The 20645-nt window shown below is 39.6% G+C and overlaps 1 protein-coding gene across 1 annotated transcript; it reads right to left on the bottom strand.

Annotated features, from left to right (window-relative positions):
* Window positions 1-1079: 1079 nt before the first annotated feature.
* Window positions 1080-18968, bottom strand: LOC136449173 (cytochrome P450 3A8-like). Its single transcript, XM_066449035.1, has 14 exons — window positions 18665-18968; window positions 17810-17903; window positions 17347-17399; window positions 15763-15859; window positions 7693-7812; window positions 7228-7316; window positions 6401-6555; window positions 5951-6087; window positions 5151-5232; window positions 4398-4558; window positions 3793-3878; window positions 3390-3527; window positions 2812-2974; window positions 1080-2478 (listed from the first exon to the last, which is right to left on the bottom strand). Exons 1-14 carry the CDS (start codon window positions 18733-18735, stop codon window positions 2392-2394), a joined length of 1533 nt encoding a protein of 510 aa, XP_066305132.1. The 5' UTR covers window positions 18736-18968; the 3' UTR covers window positions 1080-2391.
* Between the last annotated feature and the right edge of the window lie 1677 nt (window positions 18969-20645).

Below are 20645 nucleotides of genomic sequence, written 5' to 3'. Positions count from 1 at the left end.
TTACATGAGTGACATTGCATAACAGCATAACGGTGGACAAAGCGATTACATTGAATGAAATTAGACAGTTTAGCATAACATAACATGTAATTCTATGTCACTTTATCTAATTCTTTATGTTTGTTACAGATTTTGTTTGTTTTCAACTTTTAAGCATATTATGTTATATTGTTATATGGTATTGTGATATTTTGTTATGTTATGTATATGTTTACTATTCAGACATGTGGTATTTCTTAAGAGAGTAATGTTGATAGATTAAAAACATGCACATGAAAGCATAATTTGCATAACTACTATCATCTCATTCTGGTAAATGAAGGCAAATTCATACTTTTGGCATTTGTAATGTGAAAGTAAACATCATTGAATTTGATCATTCAAATAAGGACCTCAATTGCATAATTAAAAATGAAATGCTAGAATAGCCTTCTTTGTCAAGATAAGACTGTCCTACTTTGGACAGCTACTGTTATTTGGGTGGAGAAGATGATCAACTGATATCATTTATGTCAATGAGGACCTTAGTTCACAAATCAATTGAAATATCATTCATAAAGGTTAAGATCATTTGGCGAAGGTATGAATTCGTGAAACTTATATATGTTACGCTATGTCTTGCATTATATTGTTAAGTTAGTTAATGTTATTCAGAGGCGTATACAGTATATCAATGATTGTAAAAATATGTATTGATTTGTAATTTATGCATCATAGATTATTTCAAACTAGCTCACTCCTGGAATCTTTGGCTTCAGCAACTTTAGTTTTGCCATGATAATGTTTTTAAGATGTTCAAGACCATTGAAATTATTCGATTGATATTTTTTGGAAGATCGTATGTTAGCAAATGTGTCATCATCCTTGCTCATTTTTCTCTCTCTCTCCTATATCTGTTGATTTTGCTGTACTACTAATAGTTTTTCATAGTTTGTTATATAAATAAATCATGGTGAGAATCGTTAAATTCAGCTGTGTTGTTTTGTTGGTACGCTCAATTAGCTTGTGGGGTCAATCAGGGTCAGGTATTTTCCTAAGCGAGTTAAGCTTAATTTCCATCAGGAAAATATAACACTTCATTCAGCTGTAGGATATGTTGTATTGAAAACTGAGCACAAATCATATTTTCTTGAGGTTATTTTCTATTCAAGGACCAAAGGTGCAAATCACTCAAATAGAGGTAGCATTAACTATCAATGCTCAGTATGCAACTGACAGCCATGCCATACACATAGAATAGCTTAGATAAGAAATTACATTAATGAAATAGCCACTCTTCAAGACATTCTACCATATGGAAACAACAGATAAGACATAAAGGTTTGGCTACACATTACGAAATAATGGCCTGATGACAGATTGAACTATACAACGTGGATAATAGAGTAATACCACACAGGCACATCAAGCCAAGCCTGGTAAAGTGGATGGGTGGCGGTCCTTGTCCTGGTTTCTAGGATTACAAAGTAGATTACCATTTTGCTAGCCCCACAGCTATCAATCGAAAGATAATTCAGCTGTGACTATAGTACCATACTTCTAATTCTAAAATAAAGATAAGAGTTTTTGAGACAAAACTTTAAGCTTCACAGGGTCAGTTGAAATTGGACACTGCCTCAGGTCTTGTGTGCTAACATATTTGCATTGTATTGAGTATTTAATACCTGAGCTGCAGAATACAGGGATCATCATCATTGAGTATTTAGGTAAGCTGCAACTATCTGGTTCTTTTTACTCTGTCTGGCAAAGTTTTGTTCAAAAAGCTAGTTGAGAAGATACATATTTTTTTAGAGGTTTAGACATCAGTTAATAGGCAAATTACTTAAAACCGCCTCTGCTGCAATGCAATGCCATTGTTCTTAGAATGAGTTTCAGGCGGGTTATGATCTATTTACAATGCATATGCTCAGTTGATGTTTGAAGTTAATTCAGCTAGTAGTACGTTTACTAACATCCTGCCAGAAGATGGCGAGTCATCAAAAACATCAAATACAGAGGACGTTCACCTGATCGTCAACCTTTACCACTCTACCACTCCTATATAGCAGGGGAATAGATGATTTCGTTTTGGTATTTTCAAATGCATCTTGGACTTGACTTGCAAAATTGACATTGGCCGCTTCTTAACTTTTCCACAACCCTCTTTAAGAGCTCTGGCTAAATCAATTCAAAAATGCAATACTACAAAATTCTGAGACTTTTCGAAAGAAGAAATTAGACACCTTCGGTTAAAACCGGGCTCATCAATTAATATATTTAACTATGCGTTTATCAACTCATTTAGATAAAGAAGAAGATAAAGATAGATAAAGTGTGCACGTGAAACCCACAACTTACACATCACCTTTACATTCAATCGGTTTGAGAAATTGTCCTCAATTAAAAACTACTCTACAGAGCAGTAGATCGGTTCCTGTCGTCCAATTGCTTCAGCTTGACCCAGATGTCGTAATCGAAGAGTGAGAAGTCATCCCGCCCCTACATGTAAAAACAACACCATAAGTTGATACCATAGTCATCGTTCCGTTTTTTTATTGCTTGTATAATGGCAGCGCAAGTGACCATTAGCGTAATGCAGCAGCAGTTTTAGGTGCGGTACGTGCTAAAATAGGGTAGTGCAGAACCGTAAGTCCTTGTGTATATTAAGTAATGACATCCTGGTTGGAGCGAAAATATGGGTTCCTTGTTCGGGGAAGGTCCATCGAGCATGTTACAAGGCATCACAGCTCAGCAGACTCATTACTCAGATAAATATCTACTGTACTTAATGTAGATAGAATCAGATAAATTACTTTATATAATGGTACTTACCGGAGTTTGTGGGCAGGGCACGAAGCGGTATTTCTGCAGCAAACGGGCCAAGGCAATCTTCGACGTCATCAGGGCCAGACGCATGCCAATACACTTATGTGGTCCCGCTCCAAAGGCGAGGAAGGTGCACGGGTCTCGCTTGGCACGCTCTTCTTTGCTAAATCTGTCAATTTAGGAACAAACATTTACTCCCTCAGATAACTCTTACAGGTAAGCATCATGTCATAATTCTCTGGTACTGCTGGTAGAAATATCATATGATCTTTCATATCATACATCATTGTAATATTTGTTTTACATTTTTCTTAATTTTCAAGAACTTTATTCAGATAGAGAAAACATACAAAACAAAAAACGTAAAAAAAGAAAATACATCATTCTAATTTTTTATAATTTTTTCAAATGTACCACATGACCAAACGACATTCTCAGCATATGAATTCATGTAGTCTTTTCATTCATCCTTATTACTTTAAGCAATACAATACAATATCAAGGTAACATACAGTTCTAGTTATCACAGAAAAGAATGAAAGTTTAAGTTTAATGGTCACTTGTTTAAGAAGTTGACGTCAAACCTTTCCGGGTTGAAGGTCATCGGATCGTTCCAATAGTCAGGGTCCATGTGGAGATCACCAGTGTAGATGACGACTTCTGTACCCGCTGGTACAGTTATCCACTTCATGATCGTGTCTTTGATACAAAGTCTGGGAATCCTATAAGTTGTAAACACAACAACAATCAAGGCAATGTGATCACAATGTGTACTCTGTATACCCAAAAGTATGTAAATCCACCAAACTTCCTAGGCATATGAAATAAAGCATTTCCTTTTAGATGTACAATTTTCAGACAGCCCACTGTAAATAACTAATTGAATATGAGGTAAATGCAGCAAGTATGTAATATATCAATTAGAAGATCCTTGCCCAATAAAACGCAGCAAAAACACAGAACTCGATAACGATAAGAGGCTAGTACCTTATAAATTGGACCATCCTCAGCGTTTCCATCAAGACCATGTCCATGTATTCCAGTCGTTGGATGTCCTCGTGCTGAATCTCGCCCTGTAAACAAACAAAATCATGGGCAATAGGTCTCGGAATTTTTGTAAAGGAAAAAGACCGAATCACCCACGAATTGGAACCCGCCGCGCTTCGGAAATGCCCCGGTCAGCGCTAAAAGATAATTTCCGTCATCAGTCATAGACACGAAAATTTAATTTGTTGGTCATCCGCTAATGATAACGCAAACAGTATGCCTTATTGAGTAAAGGATTTTAAAACTAGTACTCACAACTATAAGTTAAAAGCTATGTGGAGTTTATGTAAGCTAAGACTTACGTAATCCGCTCATCTATATGCTTTAAGATGTACCAAACAACCTTTTTCGATGCTATTTGATATGTATGATTAAATCAACTAATGATGATCTGAACATCTAGGTGTACATGTATATCATAATAAATTAGAACTTTATTTATCAGAGTTGAATCTACAAGAACGTAAAATTTCCTTACAAGAAAAAGATGTGTCTATTTGCTGCTAAATGTAACTGATGAGACGTGTCCTAGGAAGTTGTCTTACCGTTTCCTTTACCACAGAAGCGATCTCATGCTGCAGCTTTTCCATGACGTCCGGATTCTTAGTCAAATACAAAGCAACGTTGGCCAGAAGACCCGAGGAGGTACTGTACCCAGCCACGAAGAAAGCCACGGTTTGTGTGATTATTTCGTCTTGTGACAGGCCTACAATGATACAAACAGGAACGGCTCATACAAATGCAGTCAATGAAGGCAAGACTTACGAATGTTTTAAAATCACAAAACTGTCTTTCACTATTTGTTTATGAGAGTTACGACGCTACTTATAACAAATTGTCGTCTGGCCACATTTCACTTCGTTTAAGATTGTTCGGCTTTTCAAAAGTAGGGGCGGGGGTACATTTTTTGTCGAGTTACTTAGTCGGGTTCCGAACTTGTCACCATGTTCCCTGTAAAATTATGTCACATACAGACTGACAACCGCAGAAACCTCAAGTCCTCAGAATAATTCTCCGATGGTGATATGTTAAAAAGCGTGAGAATTAAAAACTTGGCGCAAAAATACTAATAACTGCTGTTGAATATACTATTAGTCAGATAATGCTGACAGTCTGTTTTTTTGTGTCATGAGAAATTTAAAGCTGTCTTGTTTCTATGTGGTCACATCAACTTGTTTGGTAGATAATACTAGACAAAGCTGGATATCATTAAAATCCAAAACAACATTCTATGAAGGCTGCAGTATTTCATACGATATTGTCTAAATATTTTTAGAAAACAAAATAAAGACATCTACCTCGGATCTTGCTTACGTCGTCTTGGTTGTGGATATTGTCTTCATTTGATCGCGTCATCAACTCAAGTAGGTCGACTCTTCGCTGGATAATTCGTCAATAATTCGTGTTATTTTTGATGAGTCACGATTCTTAAAAGTTCTATTATTGCTAAAAATGGCTTAAAGACAATTTATTTACACGCCTAATCACATTAACGACAATATTTAAAAAAAAATGTTTGTCTTACATATTTACTAGACAAGTTTTTTTACTTTTTCTTTACTTTTCTCATTGGCAAACAAGTCAGTTTGTGAATCTCATACCTATATTTTGCACATACACAAATAGTAGGTATTGCAGAATTGGCGTGACAGCAAGGTCATCAATATAAATGCAACGCGGTGTATTCCGTAGCACCCAAGGTATCAGGACGACCTCGCAGGTAAGATCACCAGACGGCCTTCGTAGTACACCTTGTTGTATTTCATTTATGTCTTACCCACCTATGAAGACACACATTTCGATGCGACATCGGCCAGACATAAAAAAGATAAACTTGTAACAACAATTCAAAATTTTCGACAATGGCGCACTCGGTGCAAGTGAAGCGCGTTCCAATAATAATTCTTGTGATATTGTGATTTAAGTTGAAGCCCATGTGATAACCGAACATATCACCCAGTCCTGAACATCCGTATCAAACGTTATCACGGCCAAGGTATGACATAAATGCTGTCATCACCCCTTTAGATTTGGACGTGGGTCAAGTAATGAAATAAAGTTTCACCTTTATAAATCTAAAATATAAAGAAGACCTTACCTGGTCAGGTGGTAGTTTGCTTCTGTTACAAATGATATCCTTCAATACCCCGCGGAAGAAAGAGACTGAATCGGTAGGAAAGATGGCAAATCCCAACTTTTGCAGAACGTACTTCGGAAGGAATGTAGACAGGATGCCTGAATCAAAATGCAAAGTTGTAGAGATGAGCGTTTAATAATCACCTATACATAATGAAGTGCATGCTATGCAAATTCGGACTTAATTTGAATAATTGATGAGGAAAATCTGTACTTGCAGTGTTTCCATTATATGACTTAAATACACGTAACATAAATAGTTTATGGTAGGTGGTACATTAACAGACACCTATTACGCAAATAGATTATTTATTGAGCCCTTCAATTTTAAAGAATTTAATTTCATATATATATTTAATATTTCATGGAGATATGAGGTCTCCGAACTCTTGTTTAAACTCTTGTGGTTCACCTGCAATGATCACGGAGGGAGGCAAAGCTGTAAACTCGGTGATGTCGACTTTCTTCGCATTCTGCACAAAAGGATCCTGTGGATGCTTGTGAGAATTCACGTCGATTCCAAATGCCGTGCTAGCTATCACGTCCATGCTGAAGCAACCGAAAACCCTCGAGAAAAAAACAAAGGTAATTCATTACTTCAAGCGTGCATTGTAGCTGAAACCCGATTGCTAATTCTATGAGAGATTGCGTTTTGGGTTACCTTTCGACTTGTGCAATCGCAAGCCGATCACATCAATACCATGCAGAAATGTTCGCGGAGGTTTTATGTTCGCGGTTTTCGCCGCGACGTTTCACCGCAAACTTAAAACCACCGTAAACATTTTTGTCCAATACTGTAGCAGTATGTGACTATAGTGCTGCCGCGGACTTAGAACCACCGCGAACACTCCATTTTCGCCTTAGCGCGAAATAAAAACCACGCGAACTTAAATGTATTTACAGTATATCTATGGTGGTTTCGTAGTCGATTTAGAGCTGTGCATATGGATTCATACTCTGTTCATGCATATACAGATCATCATGCACCTTAAAGAGAATATAATATAGATACAGATTGAATTATTGAAAAATAGAGAATTCTGTAGATTTTAATGTAGTAGAATATAAGTTCACTTTGCACTATAGCCATAGGTGTCGGTACTCTCTTATGCGGGCCCAAAAGTAAAGTATTCATATATATAATTGTAATTTTGTACGTAATATGGCGACCAAAAAGATTGTGTTGGAGGAGGCACGATGTTGTGGAAACGTGAAAATGTAAATGCCTTGGCCTATTACCTTTTGGCATCAAATGGTGTTCCCTCTCTGGACATCTTTTCCAGAGTCTCCATGAGATGATCCGCACATCTGTTTACCAGAGGCACCATCTGTACCGATTATAAAATCAACGACAACATTAAATGTGCGAGATTCATACATAACATCTGGATGCATCTAAATATCTGAATGCTTTTCCTCCAACCTTTATTTACCTTGAAAATGAACACAGATATAGCGTTACTTTCTTCGGCCTTGGCCGCTTTTCAAAAGTTCAAGGGAGAATGTTAGGGGTATTCTGAACAACACAATGCGATACAATAATACAAAACGTCAATATACGATAACGTTTTATGCTAGCAAGCTACAGCCAGATCAAATAAGCTTTTAAATCTTAGAGTTTCAGTATGGTTTTTCAGCCAACGCTTTATGTCGCTAAATAAGCACCTGAAGAAATGCAAGAAAAATAAAAATAAATAATCTTACCATTTTCAGTTTCTCCGGACTAAAAGCTGGAGTTAAAACTTTGCGGTGCCGCTTATGGTCGGAAATAGACGAGGCATTCGTCAAGCCTTCAGAAGGGAGTCCCGTGGGTATAGGCAACGGCTACGGGAGGAAACATGGTAAGCATGGTAAACCTTTAGGCCAAAGGTCACGATTACAGTCATGAGGGTCCATTTCATTTCATAGAAATAGCCTTGTATAGCTTTGTTAAAAGTATCTGTAGGACTCCTCTTTGTTGGAAATGTTGGCGTTTATGAGCTGGAATTGACAGGTAAAGGTTGTGGCTATTTCATTTATTTAGAAAAACAGGGTTTTAGCCAGGTTTGAAGTGTCCGGTACACTTTGAAATAAGTGTTGTTTGGATGTGCCCATTTCTTGTGTAGGGGGGGGTCAAAGGTCATCTCGCCATGTTTTGATAGAATTTCACCAGTTTGCGCCGCTGGAAAATCGGCGAAACTCATTAGATTGACACTGCAGAGGTCAGACTACGCTGCCAATGTGAGTTTTCCATTATCTAAACTTCAGGTAGGTGACTTTTGACAGCCTTTTCCTTATTTGTTTACCATTGAAAGTATAGGGGCCTGTGAATGGTGGACTTCAGCCTTTATGTTCAGCCCTACTTTGGTAACTAAAGGCCTAAAGCGATTATCTTACTAGTCTGCACCAATTTTCTAGATTTTCGCAAAGTAGCCAATCAACGAAATATGTCGCAGAAAATTGGGATTTTGTTCAATTGAAAAAAAATCGCAATTCGCAAAATGGCACAAAGCGGCGCAAAACGGCGAATATCTTTTTATCAATGCGAACCAATTTTGATGAATGTCTCATTGGCAACAATGCGATTTCCGATAATATCATTTGCATTGAAACTTAAGATGTGCTATTCCGGGCCAACTAATCTGGATTTTATGCGCAATTGCGTCGCAGTGTGACAATTTGGGCAAGGTGGCTTTCTTCGACCCACACCAACAGGGTATTCCCAACGATCCTGTGTCAATCATCACAAATAGGTAATTACCTTCGCCAAGAAGGTTATATTTTACTGGGCGTGCTTCGTGTGTCTGTTAGTGACCACGATATATAGGTCGAAAACTCATAACTGGATTGTCTTCATATTTGGTATGCCTGTATGTATGTGCCAAACCTCAAGATGTTTAGATTTTGGGCAAACTACTTTGTATAAATAACGAGGAAACTTTAGAAATCTGCTATATTGCATGATTAAGACTCTCATGCACCACTAACACGCATCAATTGTCAAACTGGAACAACTATTCCCTGGGGACAGGCTAGAAGTTTAGTCTGACTAAATCGCTCGGGAGGGGTCATTAACCTCTGCCAGCAAGAGATTGCGCGACGAACCGGCCTTGAATTGTGTGGGAGGAGCAAGGGCATTTATTTCAAACGGTGAGGTTCCTTAGATTGGCTAGACTAAAAGTAATGTAATCTGTGCGACGAACCGGATTTAATTAAATTGCGTGCAAAGATTGTCTACCTAATTTACATGTACATCCGGTCTCCACTCATATGTATAAAGCGTTATGGAAAAGCCATAGCAATATATCCCAAATTCACAAAGCGATCCGACAGGCTTTCGTGTGTTCCATCACATTTCCATTATCGACAAGACCGTGGATGGATGCGATGAAGAAGACAGGCGACACCGGTTATGGAACACCGAAAAATAGGGAAGCCACGCAAGCAGACTTGCATCATCTCCGGGACTCTACCACAACAGAGAAGCCTGTGGACCAAGAGGACAATCAACACCAGCTCCAATGGGTCCAGACCAGTTCAGAGGAAGACCCGTTGCAGGAGGTCCATAGCGAGGCTTCGGCCGAGTCCCCTAACGAGGATGACAGACCTGGTAACAACCCAGACAACCGTGCGGAACGCTCGTCGCTACCGACTATCTGCACTTCGTATATAAACGTCGACAAAACTGAACAGAATCAATCACTTTATGTTGATACTCCACACGTAGAAGCAGAATATCCTTTCCCAAGAGATATCTACCATACCGAAGGCTGTAACGCAAATAACATAGTGCAATTATACCATCTGAAAAATATCCGTCGTGAAGAAACATCAGCTTTGGCTTACAAGAGCAGTAGAGATGTCGATAATACCAGTGTTGACAGGCCAGACACCCAGGTCCATGATGCAAACAACAAAGCAGAAGACTTCGAGCACGATCGTGATGCAACTAGACCAGAGACAGTCATCAAGAAATCGAAGGAAGCTGAAAGCTCTGATCAGGACAAACCAGACACCACAGACGATGTATCTGACGATGAGTGTATCCGTCCGTATGCAGTTGCTTATCGCCGAGAGGGTGTAACAAACGGCGAACCATACGCATATGCCTTTGACGAACGTGATGGAACTCGACCAAAAACTGTCATCAAACAATCGAATGATACTGATAGCTCTGATGAGAAGAAAGCTGAAAACACAGACGATGTATCTGACGATGAGTGTATCCGTCCGTATGCAATTGCTAATCGCCGAGATGGTGTAACAAACGGCGAACCATACGCATATGCCTTTGACGAACGTGATGGAACTCGACCAAAAACTGTCATCAAACAATCGAATGATGCTGATCGCTCTGATGAGAAGAAAGCAGAAAACACAGCCATGTCAAGCGGCACACAGGCAGCACACTATGAGAACCACCCTGTCAACAATTCCCAGAGCGTCTGTGGACTGCCCGACACCAGCTCCGGTAAGTTGAGTTCGTCACAGTTTCATAATTTATTTGGCAATCGCTATCCACTGCTAACGTGTTTTATACGGTCCATAAAACTAATCTAATGATGAATCAGGGATTGTTTCGATGAATGACCAGGGCGTTGTCAAGGCGAATATTTAGATTTATCTTCTGACAGTCTGTAAGTTGAAATATCATCTGCTATTTGTGTCAGGCTATAGAGTAATGTTTCTTTCTTTACTATATATAATTAATATTCAGGTTCATAGAGGTAGCTTGGTCAGAAATGGATGCGTCAAAAGAAACTAGATACAAGACAAATAACCGTAACCGACATGTTATACCTGTGTTCTAATGTCTTCAGAGCCGAGAGGGACAGCGGACGTGGACGGACTACTTCCCAACGCCATGTACGGTGGGAAAGCTCTACGCCCAAACCCCATGTACAGCGGGAACGCGCTACCCCCAAACCCCATGTACAGCGGGAACGCACTACCCCCAAACCCCATGTACGGCGGGAACGCGCTACGCCCAAACCCCATGTACGCCCCGAATGTTGTACAGCCAAGGGCAGCTGAATGTAAGTTGCAGTCCGATGACTTAGGGTCCCACCACTTTGTTAGACTTGCGTTTGTTATCTCCATGAAAAAAAAAAACTTTTTCATTAAGATATTGTTTTAAGTGTCTTTGCGTGTGTCTTTGCGTGCGTGTATGTGTGTGTCTCCGGATGTTTTAAGTCAGCATAACTGAAGAACGTGTAAATGGATTGTGATGATATTAGATATGTGGGTAGGCGTTGGGAGGAGAACGGTCAAGGTCGATTTTGGGCCCCCCTGGTATGTGTCACTGGAACTGCAATGGCGTATTCGTCAAAATCTTCTAAGGAGAGTAACTGAAGAACGGAGGAACAGATTTTCACGTTATTTACTATACAGGTAGCCTAGATAGAGGTGCACACAATGAATTGTAAATTATGCAAATTTGGACTGAATTTGCATATGTAATGAGGATTATCTATATTTCCATTATATGCATGCGTTGACAGGTGTTATCTGTCAGTTTTGAAAGTGGGTCATAATTTCCCCTGTTACCTTTGGCACTGGTGCGATTTGAATGAAGTTGTCTGTCTTACTCCTTTCTTACTTTATAGGTCATAGGTGTGTCACGTCACGACCATGCCTGGTCTGTATCATCACCACGATTGTGGTGGTGGCGGCGCTGATGGTTCTATCAGCCTGCATAATTGTGACATTCATGCCAGGGAAGCAAGACAGCAGCAAACAAACGGCAAGTTGTATATCTTCAAGTTGATAGTCGATATCTATTGTACATACTTAATATTGTATGAAGTACTGTTAGTACAGTTATTGCTCTTCCCCTATGAAGAATAGGAGATATGCATTTATTTAGAAAAGAACTCCCTTCTCATGTACAGGTATCTTGCAGGTGTGTGTCTGTGTTGGGAATTGGGTTTTGGGACACAACTTTGCATAATTAATGAGGACAAGCTATATTTGCAGTGTGTTCCATCATAGGACTCAAATACATGTAACATGTTGTGTATTGAAGGTGAAGTATTAATAGATATCAACTAAATTCCTAATTGCATAATTAATGCAAAAGCGTCATAATTCATCTAAGTGGTAAATAACTGGACTGTCAATATAGCGACATGTGTAAATTAGTTAAAGGCGTACATGACCAAGCATACATTATGTAGATATGTAAGTCATTTGCATTATCAGGATAGTTGTGGCACTAATCTTGAACATTGCCGTTAGTTTGGCCTTACAGGTGGGAATGCGTCTACTGTACGGATTCTAGATCTCTAGAATTTTTCCCTGTATTTTTAATGAACTTGTTTTTTTCCTCCTCAGACATGGACAGAAACCACGTTTACAGATAGAACTACTTTCGAAGCGGACGCAACCCGGCATGTGGACTACACGTCACATTCACCAGTCAGCACTGATGGTACCATACCTGCATGGCTCATATCATATCAACATATATCGCTCGTTCTCATTTGACTGTACACATTTTGTAACTTCCGTTACCGTTAGAGGCAAGACGTCCCTGACATTAAAATTTGCCACATATAAGGTGCCAAACTGTCGTCTTGATGACGACTTAAAACTTTTCTGGCTTTTAAAAACGACAGTTCGGCACCTTATATGTGGCATATCTTAATGTCAGGAACGTCTTACTTCAAACGCTGACGGAAGATACATATATATATATATATATCGACAGCCATGATAAATAGGTTCATGGCCTGTTGTAATATATATCAACACTCTAGACATGTATGTTCCGGACCACCATAACATATATGTGTGTTTTTTTTTTAGTCGTATTCTGTCAAGAGATGTAGAAAAACTAAATATTTCAAGGAGTAGTGAGATCTTAGATCCTTTGTTTTTATTGTCAACCCCAGATATGACCGCCCACTCGTCTACGCATACTCCGTGTGACGTCCAGGCCAACTGTACAGACAATCTCACCCCCGCGCTTTACGCCAACTGCACCTGTGACACCGGATGTGCACGGGACGGGCGGGTTGATGGCACGGGATGTTCAGGTACATGTCCTAGCCTCCATAGCAGGCTCCCTGTGTCTATTTCGGGCTTATAATACGCTTTTTACTTCTTTTTTGTACTGGGTCGTTTGTGCAGCCTTATACCGGTTACGGACTGGCTGCACAATCCATCCACAAAAAGCAGTCATCAACAAAAAGTGTATCATAAGCCGAAAAATGTACAGAGATTCTGGTATAGAGGTTATATATGACGTTTTCAGCCACCCATTAAATGGTAACCACCATACAATCTACGACAGAGTTCATAAGGCACATCGCTCAGGTGACTCATGGCATGATTAAGATTATGATGTTCTTACCTAACCCAAGAAAGTTACATTTTGGACAGCATCTGTGTGTGTGTGTGTGTGTGTGTGTGTGTGTGTGTGTGTGTGTGTGTGTGTGTGTGTGTGTGTTGGTTGGTTGGTTGGTTGGTTGGTTGGTTGGTTGGTTGAGTTGGTTGGTTGGTTGGTTGGTTGGTTGGTTGGTTGGATGGTTGGTTGGTTGGTTGGTTGGTTGGTTGGTTGGTTGGTTGGTTGGATGGTTGGTTGGTTGGTTGGTTGGTTGGTTGGTTGGTTGGTTGGTTGAGTTGGTTGGTTGAGTTGGTTGGTTGGTTGGTTGGTTGAGTTGGTTGGTTGGTTGGTTGGTTGAGTTGGTTGGTTGGTTGGATTGTTGGTTGGTTGGTTGGTTGGTTGGTTGAGTTGGTTGGTTGAGTTGGTTGGTTGGTTGGTTGGTTGGTTGGTTGGATGGTTGGTTGGTTGGTTGGTTGGTTGGTTGGTTGAGTTGGTTGGTTGGTTGGTTGGTTGGTTGGTTGGTTGGTTGAGTTGGTTGGTTGGTTGGTTGGTTGGTTGAGTTGGTTAGTTGGTTGGTTGGTTGGTTGGTTGGTTGGTTGGTTGGATGGTTGGTCATCAAGATAAGCAGTGAAGCTTGCAGTGCCGGTGTTGTGGACATGTTTTGGTCTTGATTTTTGAGTGGTAGATAGTTCTTGGGGCAGAGGTGTAGGCTTGGGCTCCCTAGCGCCTTTTTTTCTATCTAAACTATAAGGGCAGGTGGGATCAGCATTTTTTTTCGGTATCGATAATGGGACGACTTGTTCTTCCTCAGGAAAGGTAAATGAAGACTTCGAACAAACGAGGATTGTCTTCGGTGGAGAAGGTGAGATGGGTCAGATTTCCGGACCAAGTGCTGTTGTCGTATCGCCTAGCAGCGAGATATTTGTGGCCGACAACTTCAACGAGCGAGTTCACGTCTTCAACATGAAGGGAGATTATCTCCGCCATTTTCCGACAATCTTGTCGGGGAAACAGTCCGAAACGATGAAACCCACGGGCATTTCCATCGACGGGAAGGGTCATCTGTGGGTGGTTGGAGAGAAAGTAGATTCTTTTCGATCGACGTCGTTAATTGGTCGGTATACAAAAACGGGAAATCATCTAACAACTCTGCATCCCTCGCTGCGGAGCATTAGGATCTGTGGCATCGCAGTGGACACACGCAGTGATTATGTCGTAATTACGGAGCGACTGAGAGGTTATGGGCAAGTAAAACTACTGCATTTAAACGGTACTGTTTTGCGCAAGTTCCAGGTGCAGAAAGAATTCCACGGACTGGTCGCTGTGGGACGTGAGGGAAGCATTTTTGTGTCCGACAGCTTAACAGAAAATCGCGTTTATGCCTTTAACAAAACCGGACATTACCTCTTCAGTTTTGTTGACGACCAGACAATGATGATTTCAGGAATCTGCACGGACAGTTCGGGAAACGTCCTCGTAGCCAATTGGGATGGCGGGACGGTGGAGATGTTTACAGGGGACGGGCGGCATGTCCGTCGCGTCGCTTCTGGCATGTCAAGCATAGATGGTGTTGCGGTGGGACCGGGTGGACAGTTGGTAGTGATTGAGGATAGAATTGAAAACAGCACCGTCACGATATTCTCACACTATTGATCTTGTATTGTCACACTACCGTGACGCGATTTTATATCCGGATCCAGATGTAGCCGTTCTTCTTTTCACTAGCCATAGCCTTTGGTGTTCGTTATATATATACAATATATATATAGATTTTCCTCTTTAGTTATGCAAATTTAGTCCCAAGTCGCATGATTTGTACTTCATTACGTACATCACTGTCTAAGCTACCTGCATATTTAGTATCATGGAAATCCGTCGTTCCTTTGTTCAGTTATTCTCATTGGAAGATTTTGGCAAAGACGCCAATGCAGTTCCAGACCAAGCTGCTAGGGGGTCCATAGCTACAGCACATCTTCTTTACATCACAAGCTATCTGCCATCCAAAAATAAAGACCAAGATCATGTTCAGGTCAAAATGTGCAAAAAATGGAAGTTCTGTTGCAGTACTAAGGTCACATACCAGGGGGCCCAAAATCGACTTTGTTCTCCCAACACCTAACTACATACTAAATATAATTAAAATCCATTCAGAAGTTCTTGAGTTATCCTGACTACAAGCATCCGCGGACACATACACAAACACGCACGCACGCACACACACACACACACACGCGCGCGCGCGCGCGCAAACACACACACACACATATAGACACGCTCAAAACAATATATCCATTTTTCATGGAGATACTAGGGCAATTAAGAGACCTCTTTGAAATATCATTTGCATTTGCACAAAATTAGTTTGCGAAGGCATCTGGTCGTGGAACTCTAGTTGGAAATACATCAATCCATCAATCATTAAACATAACGTTATGACAAGATTTCATAGTCATTTAATGAGCATTTACCTTCCTGAAAGGAAAACTAGTTGAGTCCTCTACCAGAATCTGTTTCACCATATCACGATCGCTGACAACTAGCTTGGGATTCAGACCCTCAAATATCCTGTAGAAACAAAGTATATTTGTAAACGCCTTGCATCTATGAATAGTAATATCACCATGGACAAAAGGGAACAGACAATATTGTCACATCTTTAGAGGTTCAAACAGATATTCCGTTAGATTCTAATATTAAAACAGAAGAAATCCAATGAAAATCCTGACACAAAATTCTATCATCGTCACCATTACATTGTATACTGTTTTAGCCATTAGAATTCACATTATTAGACCGATTGTTATTCATGATGCAGTTGAGCTCTCTGCAAATGTTAGATATTAGTAATAGTCGATTGTTATTTATGTTTACGAATTCTTGCCATCCATTGTACCATGTTCAATTGTCGTGCAATAAAGTTCTTCTTCGAAAACACTGACATTCTTTTGTTTTATATAGTGGGATGCAGTATCATTTCCTCCGTGAAAATGGATGCGTTGTTCTGGTTGTGTATGTTTGCCTGTGTGTTTGTGAGTTTGATTGCGTTTCCGGATATTTGTGGTCAGCAAAACTTGAGCATCCGTTGATGGATTGTGATGACATTTATTAGGTCATGGAAAAACTTTTGTGGCCTTCTGGTGGCTCTACTTGGTACTGCACTCCTAAAGGATAGGACTTTTATACATAATGTCATGAAGTCTATATATTCTGGGTAAAGAAGGCCATCAATGCAAACAGATATAAATCAAAACTTAATTTAATTGAGTAATGGAAAAAATAACCACATGCGTCTTGACACATGGTGGTAATTTTTCTATATGATTAGTATATCGGAGACAAGTTATGTGTATCATTATGATTACCTTTGTTTATATTCATGTTCAGTTCATTCAATTAAGTTTTAAAAAACTACATCCTTTTCATTTGGTATCACTTCCTGGTTTATTTTCTATACAATGATTCCGTTATTTTATGTTGACCTCTGACCTTTCCGCTCACTTTTAAGCTCGTCAAATTTGATTTTGTATGATTTATTGTCTGACAATTGTTTTCGTTTTTCCTGTATTTTATTCAATTGTACTGTTCCTGTATTGATAAAATCGTATTTAATGTAGGTGGACTCCAGGAAGATAAGTGTATAAATTGTTAAGATTGCACACTAATGGAGATCTGAATAAAACAAACAAACATTTCCATAATCAACGAGACAAGATGAACCAAGCCTTTTATAAAACTCCAAATATTTCACGGAGGTAAGAGGTCTCCGAACTCTTGTTTTGACTATATAAATCATCAGCAGTGAAGGTTAACATGGATTGATTATCTTGGTCTTTATTGGATTGTACCGCTTCTTGTCACAACATGTATAATAAGATTAGACTAATAAGATGACGGAAACAATATCCTACCTTGGCATGTATAAATGGATCAGAGCACAAATATGGATTCAATTGCTGCAAGCCTATTCAAAATTGCACCTCAAAATGTTGTACTAATAAACATGCAATAAAACAATAAATAAAACAAACTAAGACTGACATAATTTGACGTACCTGTATACTCTACCGTACTTTCTGCGCCACTCCGCAAATGCTGCTCTTTGTCCCTACGATCGAAAATGATGATAGTATTAATTGGAAGCTGAGTGACAAAATTTGTGAAAAGCTAATAAGCCTAGACCAGTTACTGTTGAACAACACTGATGTCACCAATTCTCACTAGATAGGGCAATAGCCTGTGTTGTGAGTGTTCTCTCCGTATTGTGTTACTTTTATTTGTTCATTATGCCAAGATTTTCACACCAAGTATGCAATTGTAGAAGATCACAAGCAATGGAGAATCTTTACTGAACGTTATGCTGCTCCTATGGCTGACTAAGCAATGGGAGAGAGTGAGTGAGTGATGCAATTGTCTTCAGCATATTTAAACGGTTGCAATATTCTTGGCGACTCATAACCAATCAATACGCTATGATTATCAATGCATAGTTTCTAAGCTCTAACTTTCTGAACTCACCTTTCTGTAGGTCAGAAGGTTTCCTACGAACGGCAATGGGGTGGGGCCTGACACACCCAGCATTCGCAGGATGGACATGGTGCGATACATGTAACTGTGAACAAAATCCAAAACTTGAGTACAAGACCCTATAACAAATGAAATTTATTTATTATTCAAGCCATAGAGTTTTTATTACTTCCTAACTTACATGTGCTATGAGAATGGTCTATTTCTCATTTTACAGGAACTACCGTTTTGAGAATATTCATCAGCTTAACACAAATTCCATTGTATTCAGCTGTCCCTCTAACATGACTTCTGTGGTATTTTTTTCCGAAAGGAAAATATGAGGTTTCTGCATAAATCATGCGAATGAGGGCTTCATTAGCAAATCACTCATACCGTTGTATTCACCGGGTTATTCGCCTTTCCTACACCTTCAATATGACATCTGAAGCATTAACCGTAAAAACGCGTATCAAATAGAAAGCTAACGTCTGCCAAAATGTTGTTCATTGGCAGTGAATGCAACAGCAACGACGTCAGTAGAAGGTAAAAGAGTGCCAAACTCAAACAAGCTGTTGCCTGTTTCCACGATGTGGCGACGTTCCAGGTCACTGCTAAAAGAATTTGGCATTCATCCCAGAACGTTTCAAGGCAGGCAACGTGCTTTTTCCTACCTGGGCCAAACTGGTGACGAACAACAGATCTAGCAGACTGTATCATATTTCACCACCAAGGCTGCTTTAAAAGACATATTCTTTACCAGTCCCTGTTCCGGGATTTTTCATGATTCTTTAGCGTACACCATACTGAACATTCAGAATTTTTAGTCTAAATATTTTATGTGAGCAGAGCTAGAGCGACACTTACATACAAAACAGGATGACAAGCGACAGGAGCAGTCCGTAGGTGAGAGACAACAGGTTCCATTCGGTCGCCATCTTGCCTTTCTGGTGTGAGTCAACAAACTGGGGTGTTGCGGCAACGACTTGAACTTCGGAGGACCTGGACTCTTGCAAGAAACCTTAACGTAACGTCTCTTACGACGTCGCCAGATCAACTGTGATGGTTAAGACGTAGCGGCGGCGGCAGTGTATCGTTCTACGTACACTATCCGTAGCTGTGACAGAACGTCGTCTCGCCAGCTTAAGGACAGACCTTGACACTTGACCTATTTAAATACAGACAAACGCAGGAACCAGCAGTATTCAGGGGTGGCTCTTACATCTTACGGAGTGGTGTATTTGGATCGAAGACTCTAATCAGAACAGCAAATGTTTATGGATACTTAGCTGACATCAGGTACACAAAGTTTTGATACCTCAATCAAATCACGCTTTATTACCTTCGCTGAGAAGGTTATGTTTTACCGAGCGTTTCTGTGTGCCTCTTAGTGAACACGATAACTCGAGAACGCCTGGATGGATTGTCTTCATATTTGGTGTTGGTAGGTATGTGCAAACCCTCCAGATGAGTGGATTTTGGGGCTCCCAGCGCCTCGTTATTGTACTGCAGCGTAACGAGGAAAAGTGAGATATCAATCGATATCAACTATGCAAATTAAGACCTCATTTGCATAATTAATGAGAAAATTACGATAACTTAAGATGGGGTTAATGGATGGTCATAATTTCTGGTATGTAGATAGCTTACGTGATGCTTTGAATGATTAGACGATGATTCTGCAAATCAGATTCTGATTTACAAAATCAATCAGGCAGTTTTTGAAAAATCCGCTGTGTTCCATGATATGACTATTCAGATATGTTACATTTGTAACTGAGGAAGAGGGGAATGTGTAAATGTAGGCCTAATTTGCATAATCAATGAGAAACTACTATAATTCTATACTGGTAAATGACGGCAGTGTCATACTTGTGGCATTTGAAAGTGTTGTGAATGTGGACATCGTTAACGTTATAACGTTTAATCAAATTATGCTGATAAAAATACGGACCTCGTTTGCATAACTGATGATAGATGTTAGCATAACGGTTACCTTTTGTGTTAAGCTCATACTTTGGACAACTTCTGTTATTTGGGTGGAGAAGACGATCAACTGGTATGATTAATAATCGATGAGAAACACTCTTAATGTATACGTCAGTCATAAAGGTTAAAATCATTTGGCGAAGGTATGAAGTCGTGGAACTCTAGTTTTTACATGTTGTGAGGCCCCATGGCAGAATTTTTCAAGAACTTTGCTTTTAATCTTATAACCTCTTAAAGGAATGGGTTGATAATTGATTGTAATCAAGTACTTGGTAGTTACCTTTTTTTTAAAGATATTCGACAGTCATAAACTCACTTAAAGCATGAGTCAAGTACTCCCGTCACAGTTAATTGTCTCTTCCAGGTGAATTCCCAAAACTTACCTGTAATATAATCATTGAATGACTGTACTTCTACTAAATCTTCAAGAAAGGGATTATGTTTTAAAAACTCTTTAGGTTTGCATTCATGGTATTGAAGTTAGCTTCAATGACCACAGAAATGTTTGCAATGTAATAACGTAATGCTAACGTTACCAGTTATCGAACGCTACCAGTTATCGTCCATGTTGGGTCATGTCCACATGTCGAGGTGTATTTTGTCAACGCCTGTTCTCATGAGCAATAAAGAACGGTAAAATTATGGTCCTTAGTCATGACTCACCTTTATACAAAACAATGAAATAAGTTTACGTCCAGCGACATAACATAATAAACTCCTGAGCCAATAACAACAAGTTGCACGGAAGCGTCATGCATGACGTGTTTCACGTGCAATTCGACACCACGTACTTCGTCATGTTTTTCTGACTTAGACGATAGCTAGTATGTTTTAAAAGTAGCTGACGTTAGGTTTCATA

Source organism: Branchiostoma lanceolatum, chromosome 1 (assembly GCF_035083965.1).
Source record: "Branchiostoma lanceolatum isolate klBraLanc5 chromosome 1, klBraLanc5.hap2, whole genome shotgun sequence".
NCBI classification, from domain to species: domain Eukaryota; kingdom Metazoa; phylum Chordata; class Leptocardii; order Amphioxiformes; family Branchiostomatidae; genus Branchiostoma; species Branchiostoma lanceolatum.
Note: the sequence above shows the minus strand (reverse complement) of the source record. Positions and strands in the feature narration are given on the sequence as shown.

Excerpts from the sequence above, each read along its gene's own strand:
- LOC136449173 (XM_066449035.1), bottom strand. The coding sequence starts at position 18,735 with ATGGCGACCGAATGGAACCTGTTGTCTCTCACCTACGGACTGCTCCTG. Across the intron at positions 6,088-6,400 it reads TCCCTCCGTGATCATTGCAG|GCATCCTGTCTACATTCCTT; the intron begins GTGAACCACAAG and ends ATTTTGATTCAG. Across the intron at positions 4,559-5,150 it reads CGACGTAAGCAAGATCCGAG|GCCTGTCACAAGACGAAATA; the intron begins GTAGATGTCTTT and ends GTATCATTGTAG.